The following is a 21370-nucleotide window of genomic DNA, read 5'->3' as shown; positions in this document are numbered from 1 at the left end:
CTGTATGTTCCTGGATAACCAGGGAGCTCTAGATTTGGCAGTATCACCCTTTTTCTTTGTGGGGACATGTCTACATTGCCTGTTCCAGGGTCCTTCTCTTGCACTCTTCTCTGGGTGCCGCTGACTGCCTGTCCCAGTGTCCTCCTCGCACACTCTCCTCTAGATTGTTTGGGTTTAGGAAGTCCTACCAGAAGCAGTAGTGGAAGCAGAATGACATTTAAAGAAAAATTGCTAAATGTTTTGAAAAAGAAAAATTTAATAGTGGAATGGAAATGGAATTGACCAGGTGAAGAGATCTTTCAGGGAAGCAGCAGAGGCACAATGAGCTGTTAGTTTCCTTCTGGTGCTGTAAAAGTCAATAATTGATAACTGAGGCTAGAAAAAGGGATTCAACAGTTATGTTGAATATAAGCAACAATTGACTTGAACAGGTACGTCATTCAATCTTCTAAATAATTGACTATTTTTGTGGATTTGCTAATTTTGACACACTAGGTGAAGTTTATATCTATGAAAAACTATCCCTAGATGCATTCCCTTTTCACAATATTACAAGATATTTGTTCTCAACTCCAAACAGCTTAGATGTGAAGATTTCCTGTAGTATATCATATCAAATATTTCTGCTTCAAAAGAAGCATCTTCATAAAAACTTCAATATTAATGTTTTGAGGGGAAGAAAAAGTGGTTCAAGGAAAAGAGAAATGGATAAACTAGGATAGCAACATTCATTAGCGAAGCTTGATGTCCTGGGTTTAATATAAATTAAAAAAAGAAAGTGCTGGAAAAGCTCAGCAGGCCTGGCAGTACCTGTGGAGAAACGTTTAACGTTTTAAGTCCATGTTTCCCCTCACCTGCTCTACTTCTTGTTCATTGGGGCCGCATTTCAACACTTCTTGCAATCAGAGAATCAGGACAGAAATAAATGCGTTAACTCAATCCCTGGAATCACTAGAGTACCACAACTGCTGCTCCTTCGACTGTGCTACCCTACATAGAAATACAACTCTCTCAGCAATAAGTTAGAAGCTATGGACTGACAACAATAAGATCAAACTTATTTTGCATTCCTGTCAGTGAGCTAAATTTTGGCCCCAGTTCAATAGAAGAGATTGCTTTACAATTCTTTGTTCTTCTGGGTAAATTTGATTAACATTCCCCTTCTCTGTTGGGCTTCATTTGGTAAGAACATTGGAATTTGAAAAGGTTTTATTTTATGCACAAACCACTCACAAATCATTGCATTATTAGCTTAACATATAAGTGATAGGTCTCCAATTACTGCATAATTGTCAGAAGTTTTTTTTCACAATAATGGCTTATTGTAAAATTTTGCATTAAAAGTATAGATTCTTTCCTCAAGAGCTTGCAACACAGGTAGTTTGGATTCTAAAATCAGATGTTTCAGATCAATGGTCCAGAGAACTGTCAAAGAATTTCTGCCATTCTAATCTTTATTACATGTGGTACATACCATTTCACAAATAGATCCATTGATATAAAAAGTAAAATCCATACACACCTTTCCCATGTTCAGTATGAAAAACAACTGGAAGTAATTTTTTTCTCTTGTTGCAGAAATAACCATTCTACCAGAGGATTTACTTTAATGTTTCTCACCAAGGTAACAAAAACATAAAGGCGGTTGTTCCAATGTAAACCATTTCCTTTGAAGATCAAGTAAACAAGTATTATCTTTAGGAGATATTCATGCTACTAGGAGGCAAAATTCCATCTTTGATGATTTTAGTGAAAAAAACTCATATCAAAATTAGGTACTTCACACTTGACAAGTTTACTTTTAACAAAAGAATTAATTTTTTCTCCTAGTGTTCTCCTTCTGAGATCCACTCTCTCCCCCCTGCATGGCTTTTCTTAACTGCATCAGCTTTTGGAAGAAAAGCAAACAATTCTGTAAGAAATCCTGAAAATCAATATCCTTTTATCTCTGGATGCTAATCGGGATGTATTCAAGCTGGGAAAATTCAGCTCTGTCTGGGTGCTGCAGTGTACTTAAAAGGTATCAAATTTTCCAAGCCTAAAAAAATCCAAATCATCGCTATTAGCTGGAAGGGATACTGTGCAGAACTTTCTACATTGCTACTGCAATTGTTGATAGCAGCTGAGCAAGGCTCCCTTGCAAGGTGGAGGGCAGGGGAAGGGAGTGGGGGCTGGCAGGGAAACTACAAATAGTTACTTTAAGGTAGAAAGTGCTTCAAAATGCCTCATGATCTACATCATGACCTCATTACAGCCTTGGTTCAATCACAGACAAAAGAGTTGAACTCACGAGGTGAGGTGAGAGTGGCTGCCCTTGACATCAAGGCAGCATTTGGCCGAGTGACATCAAGGAGCCCTGGCAAAACTGGAGTCAATGGGAAACGGGAAAACTCTCCTCTGGTTGGAGTCATATCTAGCAAAAAGGAAGATGGTTGTAGTTGTTAGAGGTCAGTCATCTCAGCTCCAGGGCATCACTGCCAGAGTTCCTAAGGGTAGTGTCTTCGGCCCAACCATCTTCAGCTGCTTCATCAATGACCTTCCTTGCATCATAAGGTCAGAAGTGGGATTGTTCACTGATGATTGCACAATGTTCAGCACCATTAGTGACTCCTCAGATGCTGGAATAGTGTGTGTCCAAATGCAACAAGACCTGGACAACATCCAGGCTTGAGCTGACAAGTGGCAAGTAACATTCATGCTACACAAGTGCCAGGCAAAGGCCATCTCCAACAAGAGAGAATCTAGCCATCACCCCTTGACATTCAATGGCATTACCATCACTGAATCCTCCACTATCAACATCCTGGGGGTTATCATTGACCAGAAACTGAACTGGACTAGCCACATAAATACTGTGGCTACAACAGCAGGTCAGGGGCTAGGAATCCCGTGACGAGCAACTCGACTCCTGACTCGCTAAAGCCTGTCCACCATCTACAAGGCACAAGTCAGGAGTGTGATGGAATACTCTCCAATTGCCTGGATGAGTGCAGCTCCCACAACACTCAAAATGCTTAACACCATCTAGAACAAAGCAGCCCACTTGATTGGCACCATATCCACAAACATTCACTCCCTCCACCACCGATGCACAGTAGCAGCAGTGTGTACCATCTACAGGATGCACTGCAGGATTTCACCAAGGCTCCTTAGACAGCACCTTCCATACCCACAACTACTACCATCTAGGAGGACAAGGGCAGCAGACAAATGAGAATACCACCACCTGGAAGTTCCCCTCCAAGTCACTCACCACCCTAACTTGGAAATATATCGCCGTTCTTTCAATGTCGCTGGGTCAAAATCCTGGAACTCCCTCCTTATCAGCACTGTGGGTGTACCTACACCACATGGACTGCAGCAATTCAAGAAGGCAGCTCACCACCACCTTCTCAAGGGCAATTAGAGATAGGCAATAAATGCTGGCCCAGCCAGCGAAGCCCACATCCCTTGAACGAATAAAAAAATCTGAAAGCGAAACACTTTACAAATAAAGTACATTCCTCTGCACTTTTCTTTTCATGTATTGCACGAATTGCAAATTAAGTGTGTTAGATTGCTAGCAATGATTGTAAAGGTCACTGGTGGAATAATAAATGTTTAATAAAAAATGTTACATATTTCAGAACAGTTTGTGCCCAACAATTTGCTATTTATATTTTTTAAAATTGCAAAACTGTACAACCTCATCTTCAAGAGTAGTAAACTTCTATTCATAATACAACACTTTCCATCTGTTCAGTTTCCAAAGTCATCTGTTTATAGTTAACAGCTGTTAATAGCAAATCCCTTTGATGTCAAAACTTCAAGGTAATAATAAGGCAATAAGAACACCAATGCATATGTTGTTTTCCAGCAATATTAATTTTGGAGGAGTAAAATTAAAGACAGGTTCTTCTTTTTTATCCACGTTGAGATAATAAAATAGTCAAAAACTCCATGAAGGTGAATAGCAATTAGTTACAAAGAGATTAGATTTGATGCGTTCAGCTTTATTAAGAATTAAACTCCTGCAGCCTGACTGTAAATCTCTTTCAGCTTCAACTAGATACCATTTTACACCCCATTATACAGGTTATCACAGAGGTCTTGTGGTGCAGTGGTTAGCGTTTCTGCCTCTTGAGCCATATGCTCCAGGTTCAAGACCCACCCCAGAACTTCATGGCCAAGAAAAATGTGCTCATAACAGCCAAACTGGTTGTGTATCAACCTGCATATCCTTTCAACAGACGTCAATGGCAGGCAGTAAGAGCAAGAGAGATTCCTGGTCAACCATGTGATGAATAGGATGTTGGAGCCTCTATCGTCAATAGCCTTAGCTCCAGGCTACAAAGTATGTGTATGAAGTGCATGTTGCCTCAACAATTTGGACTTGCCAAGTGAACTGTACCCCACCACCGTATAAGATTATGCTGGTACAGCAATGCCACCGTGGCATTGCTATACAAAAAAAGGAATTACATCACCAAGTCTCATAAGAACATAACAATTTAAGAAATAGGGCCAGGGGAAGACTGTACAGCCCATCGGGCCTGTTCCGCCATTCAATATGATCATGGTTGATCTTGCGTTTCAACTCCATGTTCTCATCTGCTCCCCATATCCTGTTTCCCTGGTGAAAAACCAGCGAGGTGATGAGAAGTATGTGAGAGAGTTGTTGTAAAGGGATTAGATTTATTTGCATATCTAGTCAAGATTGAAGAGAGATTCCATCAGTGTCATGTAGATAATTTGCTTGAAACAGGAAATCAGACAAAAGGAGAGCATAATAACCCTCCTACAATTCAGATTCCTCCTACAGTCCAAAGTGGAAGTCAGAAAGAAAGTGCAAATCACAAAGAAACGGAAAGTTTGCCAGGATCACAGAATCCACAAGTAGAGCAAAGTGAGCCAGGGCCTTTGATTAAGATAAATCAATTAATGTCACAGTTCCTGCTGGTAGTCAAAGCCAATATTCAGGGTTGACGCAGTCAGAGATGTTGAAAGAGCAGAGTCAAGCTAATGGAAAGGCAAGACACCCAGACAGAAGAGAAACAAGCCAGATAGGTTAATTGAAAATATGTAGGAAGGAAGAAGAAAAAAATTATTTTCATTACTTCTTGTCAAATGATTATATTTTTGTTAAACATACACCACTGTTAAGGAAAAACAATTTAGGTTTACATGTAACTTACTCTGATAATATTGGTCATTTCTGTTTTAATCATCTTTACAGTAACAAATTTGCAACCCAACCTATTAAATTTCACGTATTGATGTTGGTTTAGTCATACTAAATTCTGAAAAATTATGTACATGTACCATTTTACATTTTAATGTACAAGTTTTTTTTTTAAATGGGTGGGGGGGGGCGGGTGTTGCATATTGTACAGCTGCCTCTCTGCTGCCCTCTATAAATAAAGTTAGTTCAATAATGAGTGTTTACAGTGAGTCCCCATGGTCAGTCTTTTCTCAGTGCAATACGCAATAGCCTCATTTCAATAAAATGCTGCAGTTTCCTACTCAACAACCTGGAGAGATGATGGACACACAAACAAGCAATGGGAGGCTGCAGCTGGGGATCTACAAGAACACAAGAGATAGGAACAGGAGTAGACCATACTAGTCAAGCCTTCTTCAACATTCAATACGATCATGGCTGATCTTGGGCTTCAACTTCACTTGCCCACCTGCTCCCCATATCCCTTGATACTCAGACACAAAAAAATTGTTTACCCCAGCCTCAAATATTGTCAATGAGGGAGCATCCACAGCCCTCTCGGGTGGAGAATTTCAAAGATTCACAAATCCTCTGAGTGAAGAAATTTCTCCTCATCTCAGTCCTAAATGATCAGCTCCTAACCCTGAAACTGTACTTACTTCAAGTTCAGAATTTACAACAAAACAGCAATCCCAGAAGTACGATATAATGGTTGTTTTATAGGACTGGTGTGAAGAACCTTACAGTCAGACAATCCCATTCTAAAATACACAAGTATCAGTGTTGGATAATATAGTGTCAGTGGACTGGAAAACAAAGTCTGCAAGGCAGCTACAGAAATTGATAATCTCTGTGTATCCTTTATAGCACTAATCATCCACACTGTTACAAGGAAGAATTTTTTAATAGAAATAAATATACAAAAAGTAAGTGCAGGTGTAACCAGAGAAAACTATAAAAGTTATCTCATAAAATTAATCCCATTACCAATTGGTCACATATTCTTGCTGTGCTTTCCCATTTTCTGCCATTGTGATTTTATATCCCCAAGGCACTGGTTTCCTCTCCAAGGGCAGATCAATGCCATTGCTGAGACATCATTCTTTTTATAGTGACATGCATATATCTTGCTGTACGATATTTTCTCCACATCTGTGAATCACTACCATAGAGAATACTACAAGGGAGATCTGTATTCCCTTGTAAAATCTCAGAAGATAAAATAAATTGTTTAGCCCTTGTTTATCCTACACTGTCCCTAATTCTGACATTTAACAAGTTTTCTAGATCACCAAGTTATGGTTGTTACAATTTTCTGAATTTGTACCATCTCTAGTGAAATTGGGAATAATGCAGGTGGCTTGTGTTGTAATGACTGCACATTACTTTACGTTGGCAATTTAGAGTTTTGCTTTGGCAATTTAGAGTTTGTCATTTTCAAATGAAATTTGGTTGAATGCCTTTAACAAGTCTAGCTACACAACTAGAGGAATTTCGATAGTCCAGTTAGGTATAATTCCCTGAATCAATGTTGAATGCTGTTGAAAAGCTATTATTATTCAAGTAATTGTGAAATACATTTTTCAAGTAACATAATTATTTTACACAATATTGACGGAGACCTAATGAGTTTATGGCTGTCTATATATGTTTTGTCAATTTTTAAATATAGGCATCACATTAACATGTTTACAGTCTATTTGTATCTTCCTGTGTTCATTATGATCATGAGGGATTCAGTCAATGCATTACAAATTCCCTCTTTTTTCTGATACAAATAACATTTATTCTTGGGAACTTGTTTGATTTACATTCTTTCAAGCTGTGTAGAACTTTGATTTCACTTATACTAAAGCCATCAATAGCTACTTAGGAAATGCTATACTGCTTAGGCCTCCCTGGAGAGTATTTGGAGGAAACAATTTTTCAGAACAATAATTATTTTACATACAGAGCCTCGGCTCTGTTGTTTTCTTTTAAATTTCTCACCTTTTCTTTTATGTCCTCTCGCTGTTAAATTCTTAGAAGATCCTTAACTATATTTCACATCTATAGCCTAGGTCTGACAAGCCTTCTAAAACATTTCAGCTCTTTCTTATCTACATGCTCAAGATAAGGAAGACCAAAGCTGTCATCACCAGTCCTTGACAAACTCCAGTCCCTAGCCACCGCTCCATGCCCCTCCCAAACTATTCCCTCAAGATGAATTAGGCTACATCCAATTTAACTTCCTGTTGATCCTTGCACTAACCTTTAGAACCATACCTTATTCTTTACCATCTCCAGCAAGAGAGGATCTAACCATCACCCCTTCACATTCAATGGCATTACCATCACTGAATCCCCCACTATCAGCATCCTAGGGTTTATCATTGACCAGAAACTGAACTGGACTAGCCATATAAACACTGTGACTAAAGAGCAGGTCAGGGGCTAGGAGTCCTTTGACGAGTAACTCACCTTCTGATTTCCCAAAGCCTGTCCACCATCTATAAGGCACAAGTCAGGAGTGTGATGGAATACTCCCCACTTGCCTGGATGAGTGCAGCTCCCACAACACTCAATAAGCTTGACACCATCCAAGACAAAGCAGCGCACTTGATTGACACCACATATACAAATCCCTCCACCACTGACACGCAGTAGCAGCAGTGTGTACCATCTACAAGATGCACTGCAGGGATTCACTGAGGTTCCTTGGACAGCACTTTCCAAACCCACAACCACTATCAACTAGAAAGACAAGGGCAGCAGATAGATGGGAACACCACCACCTGGAAGTTCCCCTCCATGTCACTCACCATCCTAACTTGGAAATATATCACCTCCCTTCAATGTCGCTAGGTCAGAATCCTGGAACTCCTTTCCTAACAGCACTGTGGGTGTACCTACACAACATGGACTGCAGTGGTTCAAGAAGGCAGCTCACCACCACTTCTTAAGGGCAACTAGGGATGGGCAATAAATGCTGGCCCAGCCAGCGAAGCCCACATCCCATGAATGAATAAAAAAAACAGCACTGTGTACTTCTAACTCCACTGCACTGTGCGTCTCCACTCCCAACTCAGCCAGTTCACTACTGAAAATCTTAAATAGCCCTTTGTCACCTTCAGATTCAAACATGCTATGTTCTTGTTGGCCTCTCATAATCCAGCCTCCAGAAACTCCAACTTGTCCAAAACTCTGTCACACATTCTGTCCCAGGTTAAGTCTCACTAGCCTAGCATTCCTGTCTTCTAAGGTATTCAAGACAAAATCATGATCCTCATCTACAAATCCCCCCACCATGACCTCATCAAACCCTATATTTGCTCCACCTTTATATTCATTCACAAATATTCCATTCTTCTGGTTCTAGCTGAGTGTTCATTCCACCCAGTCTTTGCCCTAGCACTGTTTTACAGCAGCCTTAGTCCTACTCTTTGAAATAATTCCTAAAGATCTTCGCCCTTGTACCTTTCTCACTACCTTTAACCTTATCAATACTCATCTCTTCAACACAAAAACAGAAAATGCTGGAAAAACTCAGCAGGTCTAGCAGCATCTGTACAGAGAAAAACAGAGTTAACATTTCGAGTCCGTATGACCCTTCTTCAAGCTCTTCATGGTCCTAATCTCTTCCTTCCTGGCACAACACCTGTTTCTAACATGCTTTTTGTCCAGTTTCTTGAGACTTTTGCGTTATATTAAAGGCAAGTTGATATCATTGTTATTTTGCTTTTTTTTAATTTCATCTGTTTAGTATTGTGTTGTTTAGGAAATGCTCATATCTCTAGGTATGTATTTCTCCTGCATGCCAAATGATGTCCATTTTATTCCCATTTGTCTTCTACTTGTGTTGCTGAATAATTTCCCCTAGCTCCCCAGGCTTATTCGCCAATTAAGCAGCTTAAGCAAAATGTGTGAAGTTACTTAACCATTTTAATGATTATGACCCAGCTCCTGGTTCTCAGCATTTCTGAATTTCATATTATGATAAATTTGAGTACTCTTGTGTTCCTGCCCATTGAATCCTTGATAATAAGCACCCAAATTAAATTTGACTGACGGAAAATATATTTTAATTTCACATTTGAAAATATCCTTATCTCATCATAGAGCACATAGCTGTCCTTTTCTGACCTGGTAGTTTGTAGCAGGTGTTAGTTTCATTTGTTTCACATCAAATATCCAATCAGAGTAGTTCATTTTGTAACTTTTACCTCACACAGGATCAACTTTATTAATCTCCCAGCTGTCTCTGACATAAATGTCTTTCCTATCTGCTTATCTTTAGGACATGTTGCATTCATTACTATCCTCTGTGGTCAGTCAGGTTTCTGATATTCTTACTGCCATAACAGTTTCCATCCGGTAGTGTTTTTCTCATACTTACGTTGTTAATGGGTAAGAAATAATATAGGTATTGTAAATTTCTCACATGAAAATGTTGTCTTGCAAGTCAAAGACAAAGAGCGCAAAATAATGTTCTCTGGCTTACTTCCAGTGTTGAGTAATGGAGAGAAGATTGCCAAGAAAACAATTTACGTTGTTACTACGGGTAAAATCAGGCCCTCATGTTGGCCAATTCTTTTGTCCTATTAAAAGCCTTCTGCTGCCTCAGCCCTACTTTTTGAAATTCTCTCACTAAACCACTCTACCTCTGCAATTTTCACCTTAGATTCTCACGTTCCATCTTTTCAACCAAGTTTTCAATAACCTCTGCTAATCTCTCTTAATTTCCAATCCTGTCTATTTCTTTTTTAGTTCTCCCTGATGCAGCACTCCTCCTCTGAAGGCACTTTGGGATGCTTCCTATGTTAAACGTGCTATATAAATGCAATTGTTGTGCCTGGTATCTGGCTCCTGTGTGTTTCTCAACTGCATCACGCTGCCTGCCTTGTTGACTACCTTCCACTCCATGCTCAGTATCATATGGGATTCATTTTCATTCCCATGTGCTCCTGTTCCCTGTCTATCTAGCTTAGTGAATTCTTGATTTTTGGCTCTATAGTTCTTCCAAACAGTTCCTGCATTGTCTCGGTGCATCCCACTTTTCCTGCATTAGCTTTTGTTCCAAAATATTCCCATTTACTTATAAAAGGTATCTTCATTATTTTCATACCAGGCTGCCAATAACTTATTTACATCCTCAATTTTCTTGGCAATCTTCTCTCCATTACTCAACACTGGAAGTAAGCCAAAGAACATTATTTTGCGCTCTTTGTCTTTGACTTGCAAGGCAACATTTTCATGTGAGAACTTTACAATACCTATATTATTTCTTCCCCATCCTTCACTCCTTCATCTACTGCCATCTCTGGGTCCTTTCATGTCTCCTTTCTAATCTTTCTAATATATGCACTGTGCTAGTTTCAAAGAACTTCCCAACCTGTGGATTTCAGCTACAAAAAAACGGGCCTTCAAATCCATGAGCAAAAAATCCCTAAGAACTGAAATCTCCCTGTCATTAGTCTGTACATTTGTCCCATCCACCGCCTCCGGTTTTGCATCTTCTTCCAGAATTTGCTTTTCGCCGATGTCCCGTTTTTGTCCTATTATCATTAGTATCTGGTATTTCCTCATTGGTATGATCTTGTTAGTACAAGCTTCCTTACCTTTTATTTCACCCTTATCTATCCAATATGCCTATTTACATACAAACATTCAAATTAGGCCACTTGGCTCCTAAAGCCCGCTCCACCATTCAGTAAGATCACGGCTGATCTGATTTGAACCTCATATTCCTGCCTATCCCCAATAACCTTTTTCTCCCATGCCTGTCAATAATCCGGTGCAGGCTCGATGGGGCGAAGAGCCTTTTTCTGTGCTGTAGACCTCTATGACTCCATCTACCCCAGCCTAAAAGATATTCAAGGGCTCTTCCTTAAACACCTTTTAAGGAAGAGAATTCCAAAGTCTCACAACCCTCTGAGAGAAAAAACTTTTCCTCATCTCTGTCCTTAATGGGTGACCCCTATTTTGAAACAGTGACCCTGAGTTCCAGATTCTCCCACAAGAGGAAATATCCTCTCCACATCCACCCTGTCAAGTTCCCTCAGGATCTTACATGTTTCACTCAAGTCGCCTCTTACTCTTCTAAACTCCAGCAGATACAAGTCTAGTCTGTCCCGCCTTTCCTCGTAAAATTACCCACCCATTCCAGCTATTAATCTAGTAAACCTTATATGAACTGCTTCTAATGCATTTTCATCTTTCCTTAAATAAGGAAGCCAACACTGTACACAGTCCTCCAGCTGTGGTCTCACCAATGCCCTGCATAACTGAAGAATAACCTCCCTACTCTTGTATTCAATTCCCCTTGCAAAAAACAATAACATTTTGTTAGCTTTGTTAATTACTTGCTGTACCTGCATTCCCTTGTTCCCTCTACATGTCAACAATCTATCTGGTTGCAGTGGTCCTCACTGGCTTGTGATGATTCATTTGCTGAGTCCAATCTTTCAAGGCTTCCTTTTGTGTTTGTTTGTCCCCTATAAGTTTCCAAGTTTTCCTCAAGCTTTAATCATCAATAAAGAACGTTCACACTTCTTTCTCATCTATTAATCTATTTTGCATATTTGCAAACATAACACAGCTGCCCCCTCCCCTTCCAAAGGCACTTGGAAATATTTTTTCTATGATAAACGCATGATCTGTATAAAGCTATAATCTATGAAATCTATGGATAATAAAGGCATCGCGCACATGCACAAAATTGTGGTTTGGTGAAACATCTTTGAAGGTATTTAATGTGGACTCTACAAAGCAATCAAAAGGCTAATAAGGTTAAACTGCAGTACTAATTTCTTGGCAAACATTCATTTCACTAATTCAGAATTCCTAAAATCTTGTTTACCAAATGAAAACCCTCTTTAGGTAATTAAGTCCCACTGCTGAGAGCAGCAAGATCTCTTGTATTCTTTGCAGCTTGTGGGCAAAGAATAAAGCTTCTTCATTGCTGGTTAGTACTTTTAACTGAGTCAATTCACATATCTAGTGAAAATAAATAACTGTGGCTTCCGACCAATATCTATCCAGAATTTTTACAAACGTATAAATGTTTCACGTGAAACTTGAAAGAAATGTTAGAAGATACGGCAAAATAAAATAGCTCCTTTGCTTTATTGTGCCAAATAGATAGCTCTTAAGTTTGAACTCCAGAAACAACATCTACAGTGGCAAATACAAAATACCGCAGCGGCGACAGAGGCTGTGGGCTGGCTAGGCACATAGCCCAGTTGCACAGGTCAGTGAGACAAGACTTGTGCATACATACCTATCTGCAATTTCCAAACAATTGAACATGCAGAACTTACAAAACCCCAGCAAGCTGATCCCTATCTGTCTGGTACTCGAGAATGGCGTGGAGGGTTTTGTGAGTACAGACTTGGTTCCTTTCCATTACATTAAGTGGGCGAGAGAATGGGCGGGAAGCCACTATATCAAGAAAAATGCACCCTCATAAATGCAGAAATTATGCAGAAGCAAAGGGGTTTTGGCTTCCCCTGAAATAACAGCCTTGAAGTCACAACTGTATTTGGGACATTTCCCCAAAATAAATAACATACACTTAATGTGCCTGGTTCAAACGTACATTACACTTACCTGGTTCAGAGGTATTTTATAATCGGCTCCCCAATACAAAGTCATTCCAAGAGAATACACATGCATCTGCAAAAACAAGTCACAGTTCAATACAGTTTGCAAAATAATAAAAATTGTGGAGCTGAGAATCAAAGTTACATTTTAATATCAATGTAATATTTAAGCATTGAGAATACACAACTCCTGCTAGTCATAATTTTCAATAATTTGTTTTACACATTACATTGAGGTCCTAAACAAAAAGATTTAACTCTCCAACATATATTGGAACAAATAGGCCACAAAACAAATCTTCACAGTTTCAGTTTTGGAAATTTAATCAATTTAGTCCAACTGTTATTCTTCAGCTATGGCTAATATGATAATTGGGGAGTTGCTCTTCACCAAGATTTCTGTAGTGCAATACCTGGAAGATGTCACATTAATATAATCCTAGTGATTCATCTTAAATTGTCACAAATTGAAACAAATTGATAATATATGGATTGCTCTGTTTTTTCAAAAAAGGAACAAGTTTGTTTGAGTAAATTGAAAATCAGATGCCCGTGATCCGGTGTTAACTTTACAGACCACACATAGGGCCAAAATTAAGATGGTGGAGGCTCACCAGTTAACTTAAGCTCACTTATGAACAAGATTTTTAATACACGTAGCAACCTGGGCTGCAGACTAAGCTTGAACATCACACCACTACAAATAATTCCCCTTGCCTTGCACCTGTTGCATCCTGGAACACACTAATGATCCACTCCATGTTAAGATAACAGATCAATTTTCCTGAATAAAATTTTAGACATTGAGTTCTGACTGGGTAGAGCAGTGGATTAGGGCATTATTTTTCCATCTCATGGATCTGGGTTTGAATCTTACTCAGCCTAATGGGAAGCAAGTTCACTCCAATTTCTCCCTTATGTCCTTCCTTTCAGTTCATGACTCAGTGCTTTAGGTGCAAGGTCCTTCCCTTCATTCCATCATTTCTGGCAGAATTTTGGCTATTCTCTTGGAAACTGCTTCCTCAAGTCCCTCCTCTTTTCTCTCAATCTTTAAAAGTCTTCTCAAGATTCATCTTCTTGGCCACAAGTCCTATATGGCTTGGTGTTCATTCATTCATTCAACTGCCTCCATCTGTGCTGTACTTCAGAATAATTTTAAAATTTAAAGGACACTTTAAAAATGCAATTTGTTGCTGTGGTCATTTGTGTTTCTCTCTCTCCCTTCCAAAGCTCCTACATGAAAAGAGTTTCGGCAATACGAATGGAATTTATACTGGTTAATAGTCGAAGGCATAAAACTACTTAAAGTTGCACATAACAGTCAAACTTGGAGAGACTACATGGTAGATGAGGGAAATGAAGAAACTAACAGTGTTACTGCAATCTTTGAAGATTAATGTTACTGCTAGTTGCTGACAAAAGGGTAGAGGGAGCATTCTATATCTGACCGAGGGAACTAGCTGAAAAAATATTTTAGTCCATAACACTTTAAGTCCATCACTTTAAGACAATCAAATTCCACCATGAGCCACCACATTTCTTCATCTTCAGAACTTCCTATAACTACAGTTTTAAATTATTATTTGCCAAACTAAGGAAACTAAGTTAGTTATCGACCAAGAATTAATTAGAAATTCACACTTTAAAGTTACCTTCTCTCCCAGGTAACAAGTCGTGGATTAAAACTCAATAAACTGTAAATTATTTCTGAGGCAGTGAAGAAGGAGGTCAAATTTCTGAGTCCTCTGAAGACCTAATGGCTCAATGTTTAACCACAGGCACTCAAGAAAATAATCAAAGCAATGTTTCAACTTCCCTTGTGGCACAGCCTGTCAGGTGGTGAGTAGCCAAGCTGTGTAAACTAGAAGGATATCAAGTTCCACCCGTGGTTCATGATGAGTTAGCCAATCAGGATTGAGGTAGTGGTAGAGACTTCACAATTGGCCTCAGCGCCCTTCAGTTAGGGAGAAAAAAATACTGCAGTGCCCCATCTCCCCCCAAAATGTGAAAGAAATAAAGAGAAAGGAAACAGAAAAAGAGAGGAGAGATAATGATATTAATGCCATGATGTATTGTCTGTCCTGAACAGTTCAGCTTTATTGTCACCCTGATGAAAGCAATTATGCTTTCACTTATTTTCACTGCCTACTCACATCTCTCAAATACATGTGCTTGCTTATCCCTCCAGCATTATTTTTATTGATTGTCTTAGCAGTTATTTCCAGTCAGTTCTGCTAATCATTAACTTGTGAATCGTTCTACAAGAGTCTACCCATAGTTACTTTGGAAAAAAAAGTTAAAAGCATTTTTGGCAAGGCTGCATGTAAACTAATTTTACTACTGCAACCAATGGCCATCTTCACTGTTGTGTGACAATCTCATCCAATGATTGGCTAAAACAGAGGTTCCTTGACTGGGAGCCAATATAAGTCAACGAGCACAAGAGCAATAGGGGAACAGGACTTGCTGCGAGTTAAGACATGGGCAGCTTAGTATTGGGTGACCTCAAGTTTATGGAGGGTAAAATGTGGAAGACCAGCGAGGAGTGCATCGAAATAGTCAAGTCTTGATGAAATTAAGGCATGAACGAGGATTTTCAGTGGCAAGTGGGCTGATGCAGGTGCGAAATTAGGTGATGCTACGGAGGCGAAAATAGGTGATCTTAGTAATGGCACAAATAGGAGGCCGGAAGCTCATCTTGTGATCAAATCTGATGCTAGGGCTGCGAACAGACAGGCTTATGCTTAGATTGTCGCCAGGAAGAGGGATGGAATCAGTAGTTAGGGAACAAAGTTTGGTGCAGAAACCAAAAACATTGGTTTCAGTCTCCCAATTATTAATTGAGGGAATTTCTGTTCAGTACTGGATGTCAGGTAAACATCTCATAATTTAACAAGAGCGGAGGAGTTGAGAGAAGATGCAGTGAGGTAGAGCTGAGTACCATCAGTGTACAAGTGAAAACTAATACGGTGCCTTCGGATAGTGTCGCTGAGAGGATGCATGTAGAAGAGAACTAGGATGGGCCAAGGGTAGATCCTTGGGGAACACCAGAGGTAACAGTGCAGAAGCAGAAAGAGAAGTCATTGTAAGTAATTCTGCAGCTATGATTAAATAAGAATGGAACTATGTGAGAGCAGTCTCACCCAGCTGGACAATCTTGAGGTGTTGGAGGAGGATGGTGTGATCAACCGTGTCAAAGGCTGCAGACAGTTTGAGAAGAACGAGGAGGGAAAGTCTATGTTTGTCACAGTCACATAGGGTGTTATTCGTAGCTTTGCTAAGAGCCATTGGATCTGTGACAGGGATGGAAAGCTGATTGGGGGTGATTCAAACATGAACTGCGACAGCTCCAAGCATAGCCATAGGCAAAGTTTAGAAGTGTCTACCCCTTTAGCAGCTAACTGCATCAATGCCATCTTCCCATTACTGTGACTGTCAATTTTAACTGAGAGCATGCCCGTTATTTCTCAAGGCACACCTGGTGAGGACACCCCCCCCCCGCCACCAGGATCGTTTAAAGCTAAACAATTAATTCCCCAAACAAATGCAAACATAATTCAGCAATTTAAATTCTGTTTGTAACTAGTTTTTGTAGACTTGTATTTTAATAATTCCACATGTTCCATTGTCTTAGCATACAGTAAAATTCTGCCTGTGGAGCCATTAGTTTATTTTACTTGCAACAATTATAGAAAGGCTCAGTCTTAGCCAGACAGCATTCTCATTTCAGCTTTATGATCATGCAAATAGTGAATTTAAGAAACTATAGCTTCCCACACAGCTGATAGTTCAGTTCCATACCTTTTCAACATGTGACAGCGAGGATAAAGTCTGACTTTGCAAAACCTCAGGGGCTGTAAATGCTCGTAGGTCCTGGTTGGAAACATTCTCATCAGTGTAAGAAATATTGCCAGAGGGTAACAGCAGCAGAGACCAGGGAGAGATGATAAAACCTAGAGCAATAGGGTCAGCTGTAGAAAAAATGCCAACAAATTAATTACATAGACATCTGACCTACCTTGCACCAAGCAACCCCGCCCCGCCATTCACCCCACACCCTTGCTAATGTATACAAGCGGCTCTCCACATCAGGAAATTATATATTTCTGCTGAGTTTGAGGAAAAGGCAAGGTAAATGACACCTATTGTAATGAGCAGTTTGAGCATTACCATGCTTCTTCAACCATTCAATTTTTTTTAAAATAGCAACTTTCTTTTCTTCACCAACAACTGCCTTCTCAATTTTCATATTACTGCCTGCATTGTTCTTTTAAGCTGCTCACTTTAGCTACTACTAAAACCCTGCAATATTTATTTAGATTGTACTGGAAAAGCCAAAATTTAATTAAGCATCAAGATGACAATGTAATTAAGTATTGCGACGTTATAAACTACCCAGTTGACTGTATTGCTAGTAATACTCTGCTGTTGGGTAGAAAGTAAACTAATGGTGCGTAACTAAATCTCTACCCACACGATGATAGGAAAACTATCCCACCACATAAGCTTGCAAGGTGAATGAACATGGTGGGTCACTACATTATCACAGAATCACAGAATTTTTACAGTGCAGGAGACCATTAAGCCCATTGGGTCTGCACCAGCTCTCCGAATGAGCATTTCCCCCAGTGCCATTCTCACGTCTTCTCCCCGTAACCCTGCACATTATTTCTTTACAAATAACAGTACAATTCCCTCTTAAATGCCTTGGTTGAAGCTGTCTCCACCACACACTCAGGTGGTGCATCCCAAACATTAACCACCCACTGCATGAAAAAGTTCTTTCTCATATCATTTTGGCTTCAGTTGCCAATTACTTAAAACCTGTGCTTTCTTGTTCCCTGTCCTTTCGTGTGTGGGAACAGTTTCTCCCTACCTACTCTGTTCAGACCCCCCCATGATTTTGAATACCTCTGTCAGGTCTCCTCCCAGCCTTCTCTTCTCCAATGAACACAGTCCTAACTTCTCCAGTGTCTCTTCATAAGTGAAGTTCCTCATCGCTGGAACCATTCTCATGAATCTTTTCTGCACTCCAAACCAATGTCCAAGGAGCATAACCTCCTTGCTCTTGTACTCTATGCCCCTATTAATAAAGCCTAGGATACTGTATACTTCATTAACCACTCTCTCAAACTGTCCTGCCATCTTCAATGGCTTGTGCATGTATATACCAAAGTCATTCTGCTCCTGCACCCTCTTTCATTTTATATTGTCTCTCCATGTTCTTCCTACCAAAATGAATCATCTCACATTTCTCCACATTAAACTTCATCTGCCACCTGCCCACCCATTCCACCAACTTGTCTATTTCCCTTCAAAGTTCTACACTAACTTCCTTACAGTTTACAATACCTCCAAGTTTCATATCATCCACAAATTTTGAAATTGTGCCCTGTACATCAAGGTCCAGGTCATGTTAATAGAGAATCAGGAAAAGCAAGGGTTCCAACACTGACTCCTGAGGAACTCCACTACAAGCCTTCTCCAGCCCCAGAAAATCCAATAACCACTACGCTCTGTTTCCTGTCACCCAACCAATTTTGTATCGATGTTGTTACTGTCCTTTTTATTCCATGAGCTATAACTTTGTTCACAAGTCTGTTATGCAGCATTGTATCAAATGCCTTTTGGAAGTCCATGCACACCACATCAACAGCATTGCCCTCATCAGCCCTCTCTGTTACCTCTTCAAAAAACTCCAGCAAGTTAGTTGAACACAATTTTCCCTTAAGAAATCCATATTGGTTTTCTTTAATTAAGCCACAATTGTCCATGTTACTATTAATTTTGTCCCAAATTATAGTTTCTAAAAGTTTCTCCACCATGGAGGTTAAACTGACTGGCTTGTAGTTGCTGGGCTTAGCTTTACACCTTTTTTTGATCAAGGGTGTAACTTTTGCAATTCTCCAATTCTTTGGCACCAGCCAAGTCTAAAGGCGGCAAATTATCGCTAGTGCCTCTACAATTTCCACACTCACTTCCTTCGGTGTCCTTGGATGCATCTCGTCCGGTCCTGGTGCCTTATCAACTTTAAGTACAGGCAGCCTATCCAATACCTCCTCCTATCAACTGGAAACCCATCTAGTTTCTGAATTGCCACCTCTTTCACTATGGCTTAGGTAGCATCTTCTTCCTTGGTAATGACAGATGCAAAGTATTAATTTAACACCTCAGCTGTAAATCCCCTTTTTAGTCCCTACTCCTCCTTTTACCACCATTTTACTACTTATGTGCCCATAGAAGACTTTTGGGATTCCCTTTCATGTTAGCTGCCAGTCTCTTTTCATACCCTCTCTTTGCTTCTCTTATTTGCTTTTTCACCTCCCCTCTGAACCTGCTGTATTCAGCCAATTGTACTTTCTGCCTGACATCTGTTATAGGCACACTTTTTCTTCTTTACCTTAATTTCTACAAAACCTCTTTTGTCACCATGGAACTCTGGATTTGTTTGCCCTACCTTTCCTTTTCGCAAGAATATACCTTGACTGTGCCTGAACTCTCTCTTCTTTGAAAGTAACCCATTGTTCAGGTACCATTTTTCCTGCTAATCTTTGACTCAAATTTATTGATGTTCTTACCCCATCGAAGTTAGCTTACCCCCAGTTAATTACTCTTACTCTGATCTGTTCTTTGTTCTTTTCCATAGCCAGCCTAAACCTTATTATATAATGATCAGTGTCCCCTAAATGTTCTTCTACAGGCACTTGATCTACTTGGCTCAGTTCATCCCCAAGAACCAGGTCTAGCAGTGCCTCCTTTCTTGTCGGACTGGAAACATACTGCTGTTGAAAATTTTTCCAAACACATTGGAGGAGCTCTTTCCCCTCTCTGCCCTTTACACTACTACTATTCCAGTCTATATTCAGATAATGAAATACCCTCATTATAGGTACTCTATAATTTTTGCACCTTTCTGTAATTTCCTTGCAAATTTATTCCTCTATATCCTTCCCACTCGTTGATGGCCTGTAACCTACACCGAGCAATATAATGGTACATTTTTTGTTCCTTAGTTCTAGCCAAATAGATTCTGTCCTTGACTCCTTTGGGACGTCCTCTTTCTCCAACGCTGCAATGGTCTCCTTAATCAACACCGCCACCCCTCCCACTTTTCTTCCTCTCCAACCCTTTTTTCAGCCAGGTTTCTGTTATAGCCACAATACCATATTTCCACATGGCAACCCGCGCCTGTAACTCACCAAACTTACTTAATACATTCAAGTACATGCACAGTAACCCTGATTTAAACTATTAGTTTCTCCTTTACTCTGACCCCAGATATTAATTTACTAATCCCCATTCTAGTGATATCTCTCCCAATAATCTGAGCACCTTGGTGCTCTTCTCTGATTTTATCTCCTGTTTCCCACAGAGCAGGAAGCTCCATGTTTGATCTTTGGTCTATGATGAGCTAATAGATCTCAGCCAGGATAGGAAAGGGAATACGTTAACTGAATTTGGCACCCAAAGGTGAGGTAAGGAGGAAAAGGTGTCATCAGCAAATTTTTAAAATTGCACTCCTGGTTCCAGAGTCCAAATTGGTAAATTGTCAATATAAATCGTGATAAGTTGCCTCAACACTGATCATTGTAGTAAACCACTTCCCAGCATTTGTCAATCTGAGTAACTATCTTTGACCCCTACTCTTGGTTTTTTTTTGTAGCCAACTTGCTAACCACTCTGTGAATCGTCCCCTGACCCCCTATGTTCTGATCTTAACCATGAGTACAGTACATATAAAAGTTATATGACTTTTACAAACATAATATTCAGTCATTACTTTACCCTGCCCAGGTCAGAAACCACCACTCATCAAACGGAAAAGAAAAAACCAATGACACAGTTAGAACAAAGTGCCAAGCAAGTGTAAATTATGCAGCAAGAAACCATACAAGTAGAGGAGCATAAAAAGGCTACTATGATCACAGCCACTGCCTCCAACAATTTGATATAAACTAAAATGTCCTGAGAGAGGTGAAAATCACAACTAAAACTTCGAAGTGGATACAACTGACATTCACCCACCCTCCCACTCCAAAAGGAAATCAAGCAAAAGCTCTTAACATATAACGTAAATCAGTCCATTGTATTCAAAGTCTGGCTTGTTTCCCTCCAAAATAAAAAGTTCGAAGTGTCAACAATTCCTGATGGAAACACACTGTGGCATCTCTGTGCAATGATAATGAAAATTTTAGACCATTAGTAGAAATCATCTTCACAGACATTCTTTGGGGAGTCAGAAACAAGTATGAGTTGATAGCCTACATATACTTTTAAAAACAATGTTTCATCTCTAAAGTATAGATTATACTGTTATAAGACCTTACAATGTAGACTTCTTAAACTACAAAAGGAGGTTTGATCTTACTCAAACTAATTATCTTCCTCATCATTTATTCTCCATTGATTGCTGACACACGCTGTATGCCTTCAGCGGCCACGACAAACCATTATTACTACATTTAGTCACTTGTCCTAAAACTAGTGAATATTACATTGGGATTGAGATCCTGCACTCAAAAGAACCTATGTAACAGTTTTTTTTTTACCACAAACAGCATAAAGCTATTGCTACTACGTCTGGCCATTT

The 21370-nt window shown here is 39.7% G+C and overlaps 1 protein-coding gene across 2 annotated transcripts in view; it reads right to left on the bottom strand.

Moving 5' to 3' along the window:
* ptpn13 (protein tyrosine phosphatase non-receptor type 13) overlaps nt 1-21370 on the bottom strand; it is a 280945-nt gene that overhangs the window by 223029 nt on the left and 36546 nt on the right. For both annotated transcript variants that reach the window (XM_078543989.1, XM_078543998.1), the window contains exons 3-4: nt 16582-16751; nt 12788-12853 (exon numbers count right to left, since the gene is read on the bottom strand). In XM_078543989.1, coding sequence (XP_078400115.1) covers nt 12788-12853; nt 16582-16751 — 236 coding nt within the window. The remainder of the gene's footprint in view (nt 1-12787; nt 12854-16581; nt 16752-21370) is intronic.

Source organism: Cetorhinus maximus, chromosome 1 (assembly GCF_964194155.1).
Source record: "Cetorhinus maximus chromosome 1, sCetMax3.hap1.1, whole genome shotgun sequence".
NCBI classification, from domain to species: domain Eukaryota; kingdom Metazoa; phylum Chordata; class Chondrichthyes; order Lamniformes; family Cetorhinidae; genus Cetorhinus; species Cetorhinus maximus.
Note: the sequence above shows the minus strand (reverse complement) of the source record. Positions and strands in the feature narration are given on the sequence as shown.